Raw genomic sequence first — 13,223 nt, 5'->3', positions numbered from 1 at the left:
GAACTGAAAGCTAGTGGAGAAACAGACAAAGTTTCGTGAGAAGGGGCTTAAACCTGTCGTTATTGACCCTAAACGAACCAAATGTTGCGCGTCATGTCACCCCGTTCTGGTATTTTCTGAGCTCTGTTCACCTCTAAAAAAAAATCAGGGATGGTAAAGGACTCTTGTCTGCAGGACGCAAGACCGAAACAGTACGACATCTGCAGGATTTGAACCTGCGCTCCCAGAGGGAAACAGATCTTCGGGAAGGGAGATGCCGAAATTTCAAGGAGCAGTTTATACGGGTCAAACAAACAAACAAATCTGTTCATTCACCAATGGTAAAATATCGTCCACAAGACTGAAGGGCAAAACAGTACGACATCTGCAGGATTTGAACCTGCGCTCCCAGAGGGAAACAGATGTTCGCGGAATTCGAATCTGTCGCCTTAAACCACTTGGCTAAGATGCCTTGAGACGGATGTGATAGACAAGACATAGGTACAGCATTTTTTGCGAGCTCACAGCTCTCAAACCCGACCGTCCACGCTCGAAACGGCGTGCTGGGTAGTCAGAAGGAACAGAAGATCCGGAAGCAAATCTTGTGATTGATCGCATTGTTCCAGGCCAATTTGCCGTCTCGTGCAGTGCGGCAAGCCAAGTACAAGAAGACTGTGCGCTGAGACTTGAGCGAGAGCCTACTTATACGTACGCGATGCTGCTCAGAGTCGGAAGCCCAGATGAGACTGCAGCGGAGCTACTCTTGAGAAATATGTTGTGGCAATGGGGCTCAGAGAGGGAGGTTAGGCCAGAACTTGAACAAAAAAACGACGCGTCAGTCAGACGTGTTCGCTCATGTCGGAAACCATCAACTCAAAGCCCCTATTACGCGTTCGACATTGCAAACACAAGATCTGGACACAAACCGTGCAACACAATAAGATGCATAGCAAAAGGCATAGGTCATATTCCGTCATGAGCGCCAGAAAGATCCAAAACAACGAATATTGCGAAATGAAACACAGCAGAGTAGAGCTGACGAAGAATAAAATATGAGAACAAATACGACGCCGTATCATACACAACTCCCAAGCAAGCATGTTACAGAGAACCAACCGAATATTAAACCAAGCGCATAGTTTGAGCCCCTATCCGAGTCCATGATGTCTATTGCGTATCCTCCCAAGTCATCCTCAACATCGAAGTCTCCGTCCGAACTCCTGGATTGGAAACGGTTTCATGTTATGCCTCCCGTCATCATCGTCGTCGTTGTCCGGTCATGACATACATGACACCCAGGCCCTGCTTCATCACCAAATCTGCTTTACTGTTCAGTATTCGCGAGATTGAATTGGAGCATACACGACAAACGCTAGACAAAACTCACGTTGATATTAGAGTAGGTGATTCAGTTGCTGAAGGGCGCAGAGACGGGATATGCGCCCGCAGGGACAGAGTACGGGCGCTCAGATGCGTCAGGCTGCGAGACGACGTAGACAGTGGACGGTTGGTCGGCTTGCGTGGCTGGTGACGCCGACGATGAAGCGGCCAAAGGTGATTTGTTGGCAGCAGGGAATGGGGAGAAGAATGTGCGGGTCTGCGACGAGGTACCGCGGAGGGAGGCAGAAATGGTACGGGAGTGTTTGGAGGCAGCACGGATAGCAGACATTGTGTTGTGTGGGTGGGTGACGAGTTGGGTTGGTGGGAGAGTTGGGTGCACAGCGGTGCGAACGGCGCGCGAGTTATATGGGCAACGGAACCAGAGCAGCGTGGGGTATTTCGATTGCCTTTCCCGTCACTCCGTTGCCGAGGGCCGGCCCAGCGAACCCCTGTTGGGGCAACGCGCGCTCAACACCGCTTTCGTGTTTGCCGATGTCGTCTCATTTCTAACAAGCAGGACAAAATTCGACCACCCCCATTGGTAGGATACGGCGCGTACTCATATGATACGATTTTGTGTCCAGCACTGCGCCTGTGCCACCGTGAATGGCGGACGGCGTGGTAAGGGGATTTATACCAGCGCATATCATCATTGGTCTGCGAGCGGCCGTCAGCGTTTCAGCGTCAGCGTCGTCGCAGCCTAGCCGAGTCGTATCAGGATCCAGGACGCCTTGTTCCATCTCTGTCAAGAATCTTCGTTGTAACAGGTCATGCACCTCCACACGCTTTGACACTCCCGATGGGTTTGCCCTTATCCTCGCGCCGGATCCCTTTTCCTTTCACATATATTTCAACACTAACACACTTCCTCCCTTTATTTCAGTGTTTATTTTCACCACTTTATCTCGAGCAATAGCAGCGGAATGCAATCGTCCACTTTCAATCATCCGTCACTAAGGCATGCCTTGACTCAAAGGGCCTAATGCCGCATACGATTACCTATCATACGGCCCATGGGGATAGTTATGATTACTACCTGTATCGTTCCCCGTTGGTCGAGTGTGTAAGTCAAAGAAGACATCCACCCTTTTCTCGTATTTATCCACATACAGTATCCTTGGATTTGCGCTCGCCGTTACATCTCCGTAAGAAAGGAATGTGCAAGCCGGGCGGATATTATGATCAGGCGCCATGGGCGGACGGTCTTGCGGGCCTCCGCCCCACTCACGTTGATTGTCTTCGTGGCCTGGGCGATTCCAGCCATACCGCGTCCTCTGTCGCCTCATTATTGACTCTTCAACGTCTATAAAGGGCCTCCGAGCTGTATATTCGCTTTTACCGTTGCCCTAACTGTGGCCCGTTATAAGTACTCTATTCAACGCACTGCTCTAGTACGCGGCATGGTCGAAAGGGCTGAGATAAAAACACGCGTTTCATCTTATGCTAACTCAACCTCTGTCGAGCTCAATGCGCGCGGTCTTCGTATACGCAGCTGCAGAGCAACGATCAGTGCGGCGAGCCCTGTACTTATCCTTAACTATCCGGTATGCTCCGAGGTTGTTTGACGGCGGCGGAATTCGGAATCTGTTCTATCCTCATGATCATCCTCTGCTTAGATGCTTATGGTAAGTCCTCTTCCATGTCTCTCTCATCGCAAGGTAACTTCAACCTCTGGTCACGCCACATAGGTGCTATGCTTTACCTTCCATAAATCGCCGAAGCTCGTGGAAGGGCTGAAACTCGCGCCCATGCCTCGAACTGGGAAGACCGATCTGGTCTTCCACATCTCATGACCGTCTTGCGCCGTCTTACGAGCAACACGACACGGTGTAAATCACTCTCAATTGAATTGTTTCTGAATATGCATACCCCTCGACCTGATCAATGATTACCAGACAATTACGAAAGTCAGATGGCAAACTCTCAGATAACCTTGCGCTATCTGTTTCGACGCTGGTCTGACATGATCCTTGGGGCTCATCCTGAACCTTCTGTATTACGGTAAAACATCCTCAGACAGAGCACTTCGGGGCTTCTCAGGTATATGGGGTCTGAACGCGAAGATGACGGTGACGAGCATGTGAACAAAACAATGCAATCGTAATGATTGTCACGATTTCACACAAGACTTATTTCGGTATGAGTGCCATTCATTGAATCATTCCCATGCACAATCGACTCTGAATATACCCTACTATAGTGATGCCGACAATGAAGACTCGATGTGCCTCCTTTGTTTCCCGCGCAGAGAGCTTCGAGAAGCAACGTGTATGCTATCCTTGTTCCATCTTCTCCATCCGTACATTGAAGCGCGGTGATCTAACTCAAGCCCTCTACCAAAAGCACAATAAGGCCGTTGAATTGTCATCTTGAGTTTGCCTTCATGTCTACCCAATCCTGAAATCGCAGTCGGCTGTTCGTTCACGAACCTTTACTGATTCAAGCTCGAAATACAGGAGTGTTAGCTGCATCCGCCAAAAGGGCGTGGCTCGATTCCTTCAAAATACGTGCATCATGCAGCTGTAAGTGGCCCCTTCAATCTTATTGATCCCTCCAAACTTAACAAACCTTACTACTCGACTTCTAAAAGACTTCCGCTCCCCATAGTCCGTCAGTTGACTGCACCACGTTCGACAGGATTGGGTACCGGCGTTACTACTGCATCCAATGCCCGGTATGTAAGCATTGCAGATGTCATTGGCACCGACGATAACGAGGTATTTAAGCCGGCCTCGAAGAATTTCGACTCCCCACACATAGCAGTGCCCCGACTCGAGCAATGCATCCTCAGCAATATCGTCTACGATTCCTCCTGGACTTGACTAAACTTCTTATAGTACCTCAGCTCCTGTTCTTCATCATCCTCTATGCTATTCGAGCCAATTACAACCTACGATACCTTTGGCAGAAGATCGTTTTACACCTCCTAGTCGTCCTCTTCGCCGGTCTTTTGAAAGTGTGGTGGTCCGATCTGCATGACAAGAGGAATGCTGGTAAGTGACACAGTTGTTCTACCCCTCTCTGTCATTCTAGTTTCTTGACATTACGCTGAACTTTCTCATAGCCTCCCTTGGGGCGGAACCGATTCCATGCGTTCGCGGTAAATGGCCTGGAAATCTGGATGTCGGCATGCGCCTCATTAGCTCTATGAACGACGACTACATCATGCAATACTTCGCAGAATTGTTCGATGAGTACGGCGTCAACACGTTGAACACTCGCGTTCTTTGGGCGGACCAAGTAAGGGTCTTTTTGCGCCATTTCTTGTGTACATGTTCGCTCGCTCACTTGACTTCATTGAACGGCAGATCATCACGAGAGACGAACAGATCATGAAGTACATGTTGACAGGTGCGGGTTTCGAAAAATTTCACAAAGGTCCCTATTTTCAAGAGCAATTGTACGTCACACTGCGTTTGTTCTGATTGCTTCGACACCGCTAACTCCACCTCGCAGCGAAACCTTCATTGGAAACGGCATCTTCAACAGGGATGGAGCTGAGTGGCAAGCTGTACGTGCAGTTTATTACAGCTCACTTTGCTCTATCAAAGTTGACAATACTAGCACCGCCAACTTGCCCGCCCATGGTTCGCCAAAGACCGTATCTCCGACCTCAACCTCTTCGAGAAGCATACCACCCACACCCTCGATATGATCGCTTCCCTTCCTCCCAAAATAATGCCAGGATCCGTGGAAGTAGGACCCCAAGCTTTCGACGCGCAGGACCTCTTTTCTTGCTTCACACTCGATACGGCCTCCGAATTTCTTTTTAGGAAGGTTCGCTCGACATTGGATAAGCCGATGGAGAATCAACGGAACTCTGCGGGTCCCAATGACAAGAATGGACTTGATGAGGACCGGTTCGCAGCCTTTGAACAGGCGTTGCAGGTCGGTCTTCTTCAAATATTCCTGTTTTTCCCTTCTGTTCACGACTGCTGCCCTATGAGTATAGGACCTACAAGAGCGCGTCACCCGCCGAAATTGGATAGGCAGCATGTGGCCTCTGTTTGAACTCTTCCGAGACGGGACGGCGAGGTCAAGTGCCGTTGTGCATGATTTTCTTAGACCGTTGGTGGATGAGGCATTGAAGTTGAAGGCGGACCGTTCAGCTACCCTTGGACACGTCAAGGTACAAGACGACCTGATGTCTGCTCCGGAGGATACATTCTTGCAGCATCTGGTCGAGAGTACCGACGGTCCGTCTCCTCTACCAGCTGTCCATTGTGCCGGAAGGTTCGGCGCTCAAGTCAAACTTCATGCTAAAGTTTCATCCTGCGTCTCGTAACAGATTCCGAAACCATCAAGTTTGAAGTAATCTCAATGCTCATTGCTGCACGGGATACGGTATGCGCATCATCTTGTTGTTGCTTTTATTCCACTAATCGCTCTGGCAAATTTGTCGCTGTACTTACAGACCGCAAGCCTACTCACATCCGGGCTTTACTTTCTGTGCATACATCCCGAGGTTACGGCACGCCTCCGTCAGGAAATCGTGGACGAGTACGGCAGCAATGGAATCCCCACCCTCGAACGAACGCAGAACCTTCCTTACTGTAAGTCTCTGTCGTACAATTACCTTATCACGTTGAACATCATCGAACACGCTTTTCAGTACGTGCTGTAATTGAGGAGAGTCTCCGTCTATTTCCTCCCGTCGCTATCAATTTGCGCTACTCAACCGCCTCCCCGCAGGCATTGCCACCTAGCGTGTCCAGAGATGTGCACGGCGTTGATATACTCGGCCCACGATATTATGTCCCGCCGAACACGCTCATATTGTACAACATACTTCTCATTCAAAGGCGGAAAGATCTCTGGGGAGAAGATGCAGAGGTATTCAGGCCGGAGAGGTGGTTGGGGCCTGCATCAGCTTGTGACCAGGATGGAGCTGACATGCAGATTGGAGATGGGGCGAGAAGACTAGCCAAAAACCCAGCTATATTTGCACCGTTCCACATGGGCGCGAGACTCGTGAGGCTTATTCTTTTTCCTTCTCGAGACTGATCCACTAATTATACTACCATTTACTTGTAGTGTCTTGGCCAGAACCTCGCGTATAACGAAGTGTCGTACTTCCTCATCCGGCTCCTGCAGCGCTTCGAATCATTCGAGCTCGCTGAAGACGCCATGCCCGCGGAATCAATGCCTCCGCCTGACTGGAAGCTTGGTGACAAAAAAAGGATGGGCCGGAGAGCTATTGAGCGTGTGTGGCCCAAAACTCGGGTGACGACCTATATAAGCGGTGGGTTGTGGGTTCGGGCTCATCCTGCCTCCACCTAGACTCGTAGCGAGGAGAGCGGTTCCTGTAGGGTATACTCGTCCATATTTCTTCGTATATGTGAGCCCATGGTCTCAATATGACTCCATAAGTATGTGGCCTCACGCCGTTCAGCACAGATCGTTGCCGGCTGGGTAGCTGCTGGTAGACCTCACAAACGATGAGGGTATGACAGTACAATACAGTTTGTATACAGTCATTAATCCCGGAAAATGCCTTCAAACACACGAGTCCGGCCCTTGCACGATGTTTATCTTACACAGCCAAGCCTGCTAGTTCGATCTTGTTCACCATGATCTCCTCAAAACGTCGGCGTATCGAATGTGGTCTCAGGATCTGCAAACACACACCAGGCAAAGTTTCGATCAGCACACATATTTTTGCATCAATCAAAGGCAGCAAGAAACCAGAAAAATGACACAGAACCGAAAACTCACCCATGCCATGCAGATTAATGTAATCCCTATCTTTCTGCTTCAGGTGCAAAAGGTTCGACGCAAGCTCATGCGCCACAACCTGCACCTTCGGATTGTACTTCCCTCCCTGGCGCACTGCATGTGCCGCGATATCGTACCTCGAGGTCCTGTTGGCCAGCATCATCTACAGTACCGACCGAACGCCAATGTCAGGTCCTGCACACTGAAAAGCCTAACAAGATGATGCAGCTCACGTCAAACGGACTTGTCGTTGTGCCTTCTTCCGCATACCCACCCACCTCAACCCGCTCATCCAAACCCTTCCTACCAAACAACAACCCCTTCAACTCCTGCGGGTACCCATGATAATTGAAGTAGATCGGCCTATCTGCCGTGAACAGTCCGTAAAAGTCCTCGTCCGACAGCGCGTGCGGGTGTGCACCGACGGTCTGGAGAATCATGAGGTCCGTCACGTTCACGACACGAACACGGAGCTCTGGGCACTGTTTCCGGAGGAGCGAGGCGGCGGCGATGACTTCGAAAGTGACTTCGACGCCGATACCAACGAGAACGCTGAAAATGCAGAATACAGCATGAGCATTCAGAATATACGCATGGATTAAATGGGCCACTTACATGTCTGGATCCAAACCATCGTCTACGGACGCAAACTTCCAAACCGAAGCACCCGCCACACAATGCCTATCGGCCTCCTCAGGACTCAGCCAAACCGGCGTCTCTTGCTTACTCCCCACCATTAGGTTGATGTAGTTCTTCGCCCGGACACAATGTGCCATTGTTGACAAGAAGCAGTTGGCATCGGGTGGGAGATACACTCGTGCGAGTTGCGGTTTAAGATTGAGCACGGCTCCGATGAATGACGGGTTTTGGTGCGAGAAGCCATTGTGTTCTTGGCGAGCCCAGGTACTGTATATTTGAGTGGTTATGAGTCAACGGGGAGTGGAGGACGGGGAGATGGACTAACCTAGTTTCTAGGTAGTTCAGAGAACCGATATCATGCCTCCACTTCGTCTCACGCGCCATCTTGTTAAACTTCGAATACTGCACCATCATCGTATGTACAATGCCGAGGAACGCTTCGTATGAAGGGAACAAACCCGTGCGACCTATCCAAGTTGAATTCCATCAGCGCTCATATCACGCTGATTTTGCGGGCAGCGAAAGAGACGTACCTGTGAGAGTATACCCCTGCAACATCGCTTGACAGGTGTGCTCCGAAAGGATCTCGATGACTCTCCCACCCTTCGCACGTGAAGCGACGTCCCACTGGAAATTCCTTCCACTATCTCTCAGGACCGCGTCGAGCTTATTTGACTCGAGCTCGTCTGGAGAGAAAATCCTGAACGTGCTTGGGTTCCTAGTACGCCACACGCCACATGAGTCTCTCGGTCAAAGTTTCCTGCGGTGGACAAAGAAACTGACCTCTTGATCACCTCATGCAAAAACTCGCCCACGACCTTCGTACAGCTCTTCTGCTCTCCCTTCTGCACGCCCATCTCAATCCAGTTCGGCACATCCAGTGCCCTAAAATTCGCATTTGCCTCCTTCCTCATCCCCATCTTCTTGTCATCCCCTTCCGGAACAATACTCAACACCTCCTCCACAGGTTTACCGTCCTCCGTGAACAGTTCCCGTGGCTTGTACGATGAGAGCCAGTCGTTGAGGAGCGATAGTTGTTCGTCGGACTTTTTGGCTGCGGGGAGGGGCACTTGATGCGAATTGAATGATCCTTCGATGTACTTTCCGTTGAGCATTTTCGGTGCACCCCAGCCCTGTCGAATGAGAAAGCCCGTGGTCAACCGAAACCGTATTTATGAATAAAAACCTGCGTTCTCTTACCTTTATCGTTCGAAGGATGAGAACGGGCCAGCGTGGCTTGACAATGGGGCTACCACTCCGAGCAGCCTTCTGGATTTTGTGAATCTCAAAGATGGCCCATTCCATGGACGCAGCGAGGTCCAAGTCAATATTGTCCAAGTCTTCGACGAAGCGGACTTGATACCCGTAACCGCTGGACACAAAATTCATAAATGGGACGAGCTAAATGTGGTTATAGGGACGAACCTGAAGAGAGCGACGAGCTCTTTGTCGTCCATGGTACCGTATATTGTCCTGTAAACCTCGTCAGTCACTGAAATTGGCCATGAACATGATCCGGAGTATTATTTACCGCTCGCTAATCTTGAACCCATTGACATGTACGATGGGAATGACGGCGCCAGACTCTGCTGGATCAATATATTTATATCCGTGCCAAGCTCTGTTTACGAGTCGCTCAGCAAGCTTGTGCGGGTACAGAGAAAATTACAACGCACGTAGCGGTAGGGCCCGACTCTGCCTCGCCATCGCCGACGACACAGGCGACGATGAGATCTGGATGGTCCATTACAGCACCGAAGCTAACACCAAGCGCATATCCGAGCTCGCCACCTTCGTGAATACTTCCTGGAGTTTGCGCGTTGATGTGGCTGGCTGCCCATCAGCAAGACGCCTCTGAACGTTGCAAAAAAAGAGATTACCTCGGGAAGCCGCCTGGAACGCTGAACCCGGAGATGAGTCTCACAAGTCCAGCCTTGTCACGAGTATATTCAGGCATGTAGGGTGCGAGGGAGTTCTCTAGCCAAAGACAGGACAGAATTCCTGGAGCACCATGGCCTGTACAGGAAAAATTAATCAATTTACGCAAAACATACGAATTGGAGAGAAACGAACCTGGGCCAACGACGTATAACACGTCAATACCGGTTTTGCGAATAATCCGGTTGAGATGGGCGTATACGAGTACGAGGCCGGGGCAAGTACCCCAATGCCCAAGAAGACGGTTCTTAATATCATCGGGAGTGAGCTTCCTCTCTAGCAGCGCGTTGTCCTTGAGGAATATCATCGCTATGTAGGTTTGACGTAGGTTGTGAGCAGATGAGTGCAAAGGAGATGTAGAATGGCTGACCGGCAGCAACATAGTCTGCAGCACGTCTGAAAGTTTGTACAGCTTTGATATCCTCTTTAGAAAGAGCATCCTTGATGTTGAGCTTTACTCTGAGCTCGAGCAAGGAATCTGGTAAGTGGGAAGCGTCTGGAGGCGGATTTGGCTGGGCTATTTCTTGGCCGGGCATTGCGGCTGTGGAAGGGTTATGTATGAGGTAGTGGTGGTAAGGAAGAAAGGCGGATGTTTATGGTGGTCCAGATAGACTGCATGTCGGCGTAAGGACTTATGTATGTGGGTGCAGCAGGAAAGAAGGTTGAAATGATGCGCGTCATCACTCTCCGCGATGACAGCCCCTGTTGCCTTCGGAGCCGAGCCACGTGCGTTTCTTCCGAGGTCGCGAGTTTTCCTAAGTACGAGTCTGCGTCTTCCCAACCACGCTCGACAGCATTTCCAACTTTGCGACGCTAATACTTCTGATTTTCGCTCGAATTTCTCCCAATAATCTTTCACAAACTTTCTGCTCTTTTCTCACCATGATCTCTGAGAACGTCACGGTTGGTGTATTGGAGCTCGCACTCAGTGCGTCACTAGCCAGAGATGACGTCGCTACGCATTCCGTTGTTGATGTACACAACTCTCACTGGAATCAACAAACTGAAAACGTTCTATAAAGTGACCTCCACTCTTCGAAGTATCCAGATCAAACCTCTAGTCTACGAACGTCCAGCTGCCGTCTTTGGTCTCTCTCCCGTTCTCAACTGTGGCCAGCATTTATAGTGTGATAGCCATTGGACTTCATCTGTAAACCTCTCCCCTGCTTCTCTTGCACCGCGCATAAAGCATCAACTATCATGTCTTCCAAAACACATCCTCGGGAAGGACTCATCCTATCTCTCAACTCGGGCTCTTCGTCTCTTAAGATTTCTCTTTATCGCCTCTACGACTCACCCGCATCCACCAAACCTGTCCCGAGTGACCCAATCGTAAACCCAATCGAGCTCATTCTCACCTCCTCCATCTCGTCTATCACAACTTCCCCAACGTTCTCATTCTCTTCGGCATCTTCCTCTGATGTACGGACTGCGAAAGACGAGCCATTGCAGGGCAACGTCAAGGACCACGCCACCGCTTTCGCACACTTTCTCGAATACATGAAGAACGAGGCAGACATAGATAGGAAGAGTATCGCACATGTTTGTCATAGAATTGTCCACGGAGGAGATTATTCTGAGCCCGTTATAATCAATAGCGAGTCGTATCACCATATCGAGGCTCTAACCGACCTTGCACCCTTGTACGTGATCTCATATTTCCACCCCCCAGTTATCGGATTACATCCTTGTTTTACTCATGCACGCCATGCCACGCCACACCAGACATAACGGTGCCGCCCTCTCAGTCATCAAAGCCTCCATAGACGAGCTTAAACACGCAAACAACATTGCCTACTTCGATACCACATTCCATCAGGACATTCCGGCCTACATATCGTCCTACGTCATCGACCCAAAGATCGCAAAGCCGAAGGTGTGCCCCGTTCATCGCCATTCTCGGACTTGTGAGAAAATTGACGGAGCTAAATTGTCGGTTGTCTGTAGGGTCTGAGGAAATACGGCTTCCACGGTTTGAGCTGTAAGCAGACATGTAAAATGCCTTCACATCTGACACTCTCATCTAACTATCACGTTCCTCCACGTAGATGCCTACATCGTCCGCACCGTCTCCCAATATCTCCAAAAACCTCCTTCACATACCAACCTAATCCTCCTCCACCTCGGCTCCGGTGCCTCCATCTGCGCCATCCGCAATGGCAAATCCCTCGACACTTCCATGGGCCTCACTCCAGCCTCCGGACTCCCCGGGGCCACCCGCTCCGGCGACATCGACCCTACGTTAATATTCCACTACACGCATCGCGCGGCGAAGATCAGCCACGACAAGAAAGGTGCAGTGGACGTGGGGGTGACGCAGGCTGAAGAGATCCTCAATACCAAAGCGGGCTGGAGCTCTTTAGTGGGGAGCAGCAATTTCGCTGAAATCACCGCGAAGCTCGATGACCCTTCTGAGTCTTCGCCGGAAGTGGAGAACGCAAAGCTGGCTTTTGAGATTTTCGTCGATCGAATCTTGAACTATCTCGGCGCGTATTACCTCAAACTAGGCGGCGACGTCGATGCGCTGGTGTTCTCTGGCGGGATAGGCGAGAAGAGCTCAGAGTTGAGGGCGGAGGTCGCGAAGAGGTGTGCCTGCTTGGGGTTTGCGGTGGATGAGGGCAAGAATGGTGAGGTGGCGGAGAAGGAGGGGGAAGTCGTTGAAATTACCGGCGCGAGTCCCGGTGGTAGTGAAGGCAGAAAGGGCGGAAAGAGGGTATTGGTGTGTAGGACAGATGAACAGGTAAGATCTCGCTCTTGTAATGCTTATTACGGCTCTTCGTATGTTGAAGACTGAGTATGAAGTGCTGATGTCAACTTTTTTGAATGTCCTTGCATTCAACACAGCTCGAGATGGCGAGGGAGTGTGCACTGGAACCGAAGTTTTGGAAGTAACGGCTCTGTGGGTTTGTGCAATATCTCAGATATTCATAATATTATCTTGCTTTGCGGGACATAGACAGCTTCCTGAATATGGTCTTATCTGTACGACGACAAAGATCGTCGCAATGGGCCAACCGTCCAACGCCACCATGACAAATGCGTTGTGTTCTGGACTAAACGCCGGCGGCACAAAAGAACAAAGCGATGCAATTGTATTGCTTGACTTGGGACAGTTGACTCAGTGGAGCTTAGAATTGACAGTACGTTCTTTCCGTGCTGTCCTCGACGAGCCTGTACTGTACGAACATATAATGAACCTTTGCTTCTGTTCAATAATACAGGTATTCTCTTAAAAACAATTTGCGTTGCTCCTTGTGCAGGCTCGTTATCAGCGTCGGCTATTGTCGACAAAGATATATACTGGGAACAAAGCACAACTGTGGCCTAGAGCTGTCTTGTGCCCATCAATACAGGAGTAAGGTCGACAGCAACGAGGGCAAAGATATGTAAGTACGCTTGAACCTTTATCCGGTGACACAGCTGTACTAGCGTGCCATGTGCCGCGGCATTTACAGCCGTATACGGAGCCTCCTTTGTGTATGGTCTACATAAAGGAGCAGTGGACGCGAATGCAGGGCCTTTTTATTGTCGCCCTCTCTCTTCATCTCGTCTCTCGCCTCAGAACGACGACT

At 50.3% G+C, this 13,223-nt stretch overlaps 4 protein-coding genes and 1 non-coding gene across 5 annotated transcripts; 2 read left to right on the top strand and 3 right to left on the bottom strand.

Annotated features, from left to right (window-relative positions):
* Window positions 1–358: 358 nt before the first annotated feature.
* On the bottom strand, window positions 359–451 carry STEHIDRAFT_t58. Its single transcript has one exon. It is a non-coding gene; the product is annotated as a tRNA-Ser (tRNA).
* Window positions 452–866: 415 nt separating this feature from the next.
* On the bottom strand, window positions 867–1,672 carry STEHIDRAFT_118082 (uncharacterized protein). Its single transcript, XM_007299674.1, has 2 exons — window positions 1,367–1,672; window positions 867–1,298 (listed from the first exon to the last, which is right to left on the bottom strand). Exon 1 carries the CDS (start codon window positions 1,646–1,648, stop codon window positions 1,388–1,390), a length of 261 nt encoding a protein of 86 aa, XP_007299736.1. The 5' UTR covers window positions 1,649–1,672; the 3' UTR covers window positions 867–1,298; window positions 1,367–1,387.
* A 1,058-nt stretch (window positions 1,673–2,730) lies between these two features.
* Window positions 2,731–6,826, top strand: STEHIDRAFT_72484 (cytochrome P450). Its single transcript, XM_007299370.1, has 16 exons — window positions 2,731–2,984; window positions 3,048–3,188; window positions 3,255–3,496; window positions 3,560–3,627; window positions 3,703–3,881; window positions 3,950–4,033; window positions 4,086–4,352; window positions 4,424–4,599; window positions 4,668–4,759; window positions 4,816–4,870; window positions 4,924–5,247; window positions 5,312–5,555; window positions 5,648–5,703; window positions 5,774–5,912; window positions 5,972–6,330; window positions 6,394–6,826. The coding sequence occupies exons 6-16, from the start codon at window positions 4,027–4,029 to the stop codon at window positions 6,637–6,639; spliced, it is 1,965 nt and encodes a 654-aa protein (XP_007299432.1). The 5' UTR covers window positions 2,731–2,984; window positions 3,048–3,188; window positions 3,255–3,496; window positions 3,560–3,627; window positions 3,703–3,881; window positions 3,950–4,026; the 3' UTR covers window positions 6,640–6,826.
* A 112-nt stretch (window positions 6,827–6,938) lies between these two features.
* On the bottom strand, window positions 6,939–10,187 carry STEHIDRAFT_152538 (D-xylulose 5-phosphate/D-fructose 6-phosphate phosphoketolase; the record flags this gene model as incomplete). Its single annotated transcript, XM_007299673.1, has 14 exons — window positions 6,939–6,973; window positions 7,075–7,237; window positions 7,308–7,626; window positions 7,690–7,980; window positions 8,039–8,180; window positions 8,247–8,431; window positions 8,497–8,846; window positions 8,914–9,085; window positions 9,139–9,186; window positions 9,245–9,334; window positions 9,390–9,542; window positions 9,594–9,729; window positions 9,787–9,960; window positions 10,022–10,187. 14 exons carry the CDS (start codon window positions 10,185–10,187, stop codon window positions 6,939–6,941), a joined length of 2,424 nt encoding a protein of 807 aa, XP_007299735.1.
* A 664-nt stretch (window positions 10,188–10,851) lies between these two features.
* On the top strand, window positions 10,852–12,543 carry STEHIDRAFT_127899 (acetate kinase; the record flags this gene model as incomplete). The annotated part of the gene is made up of 5 exons (XM_007299672.1): window positions 10,852–11,294; window positions 11,377–11,527; window positions 11,599–11,632; window positions 11,700–12,304; window positions 12,496–12,543. 5 exons carry the CDS (start codon window positions 10,852–10,854, stop codon window positions 12,541–12,543), a joined length of 1,281 nt encoding a protein of 426 aa, XP_007299734.1.
* Between the last annotated feature and the right edge of the window lie 680 nt (window positions 12,544–13,223).

Source organism: Stereum hirsutum, assembly GCF_000264905.1.
Source record: "Stereum hirsutum FP-91666 SS1 unplaced genomic scaffold STEHIscaffold_2, whole genome shotgun sequence".
NCBI classification, from domain to species: domain Eukaryota; kingdom Fungi; phylum Basidiomycota; class Agaricomycetes; order Russulales; family Stereaceae; genus Stereum; species Stereum hirsutum.
The sequence above is the reverse complement of the archived record's forward strand: the minus strand, read 5'-3'. Positions and strand labels throughout refer to the sequence as shown.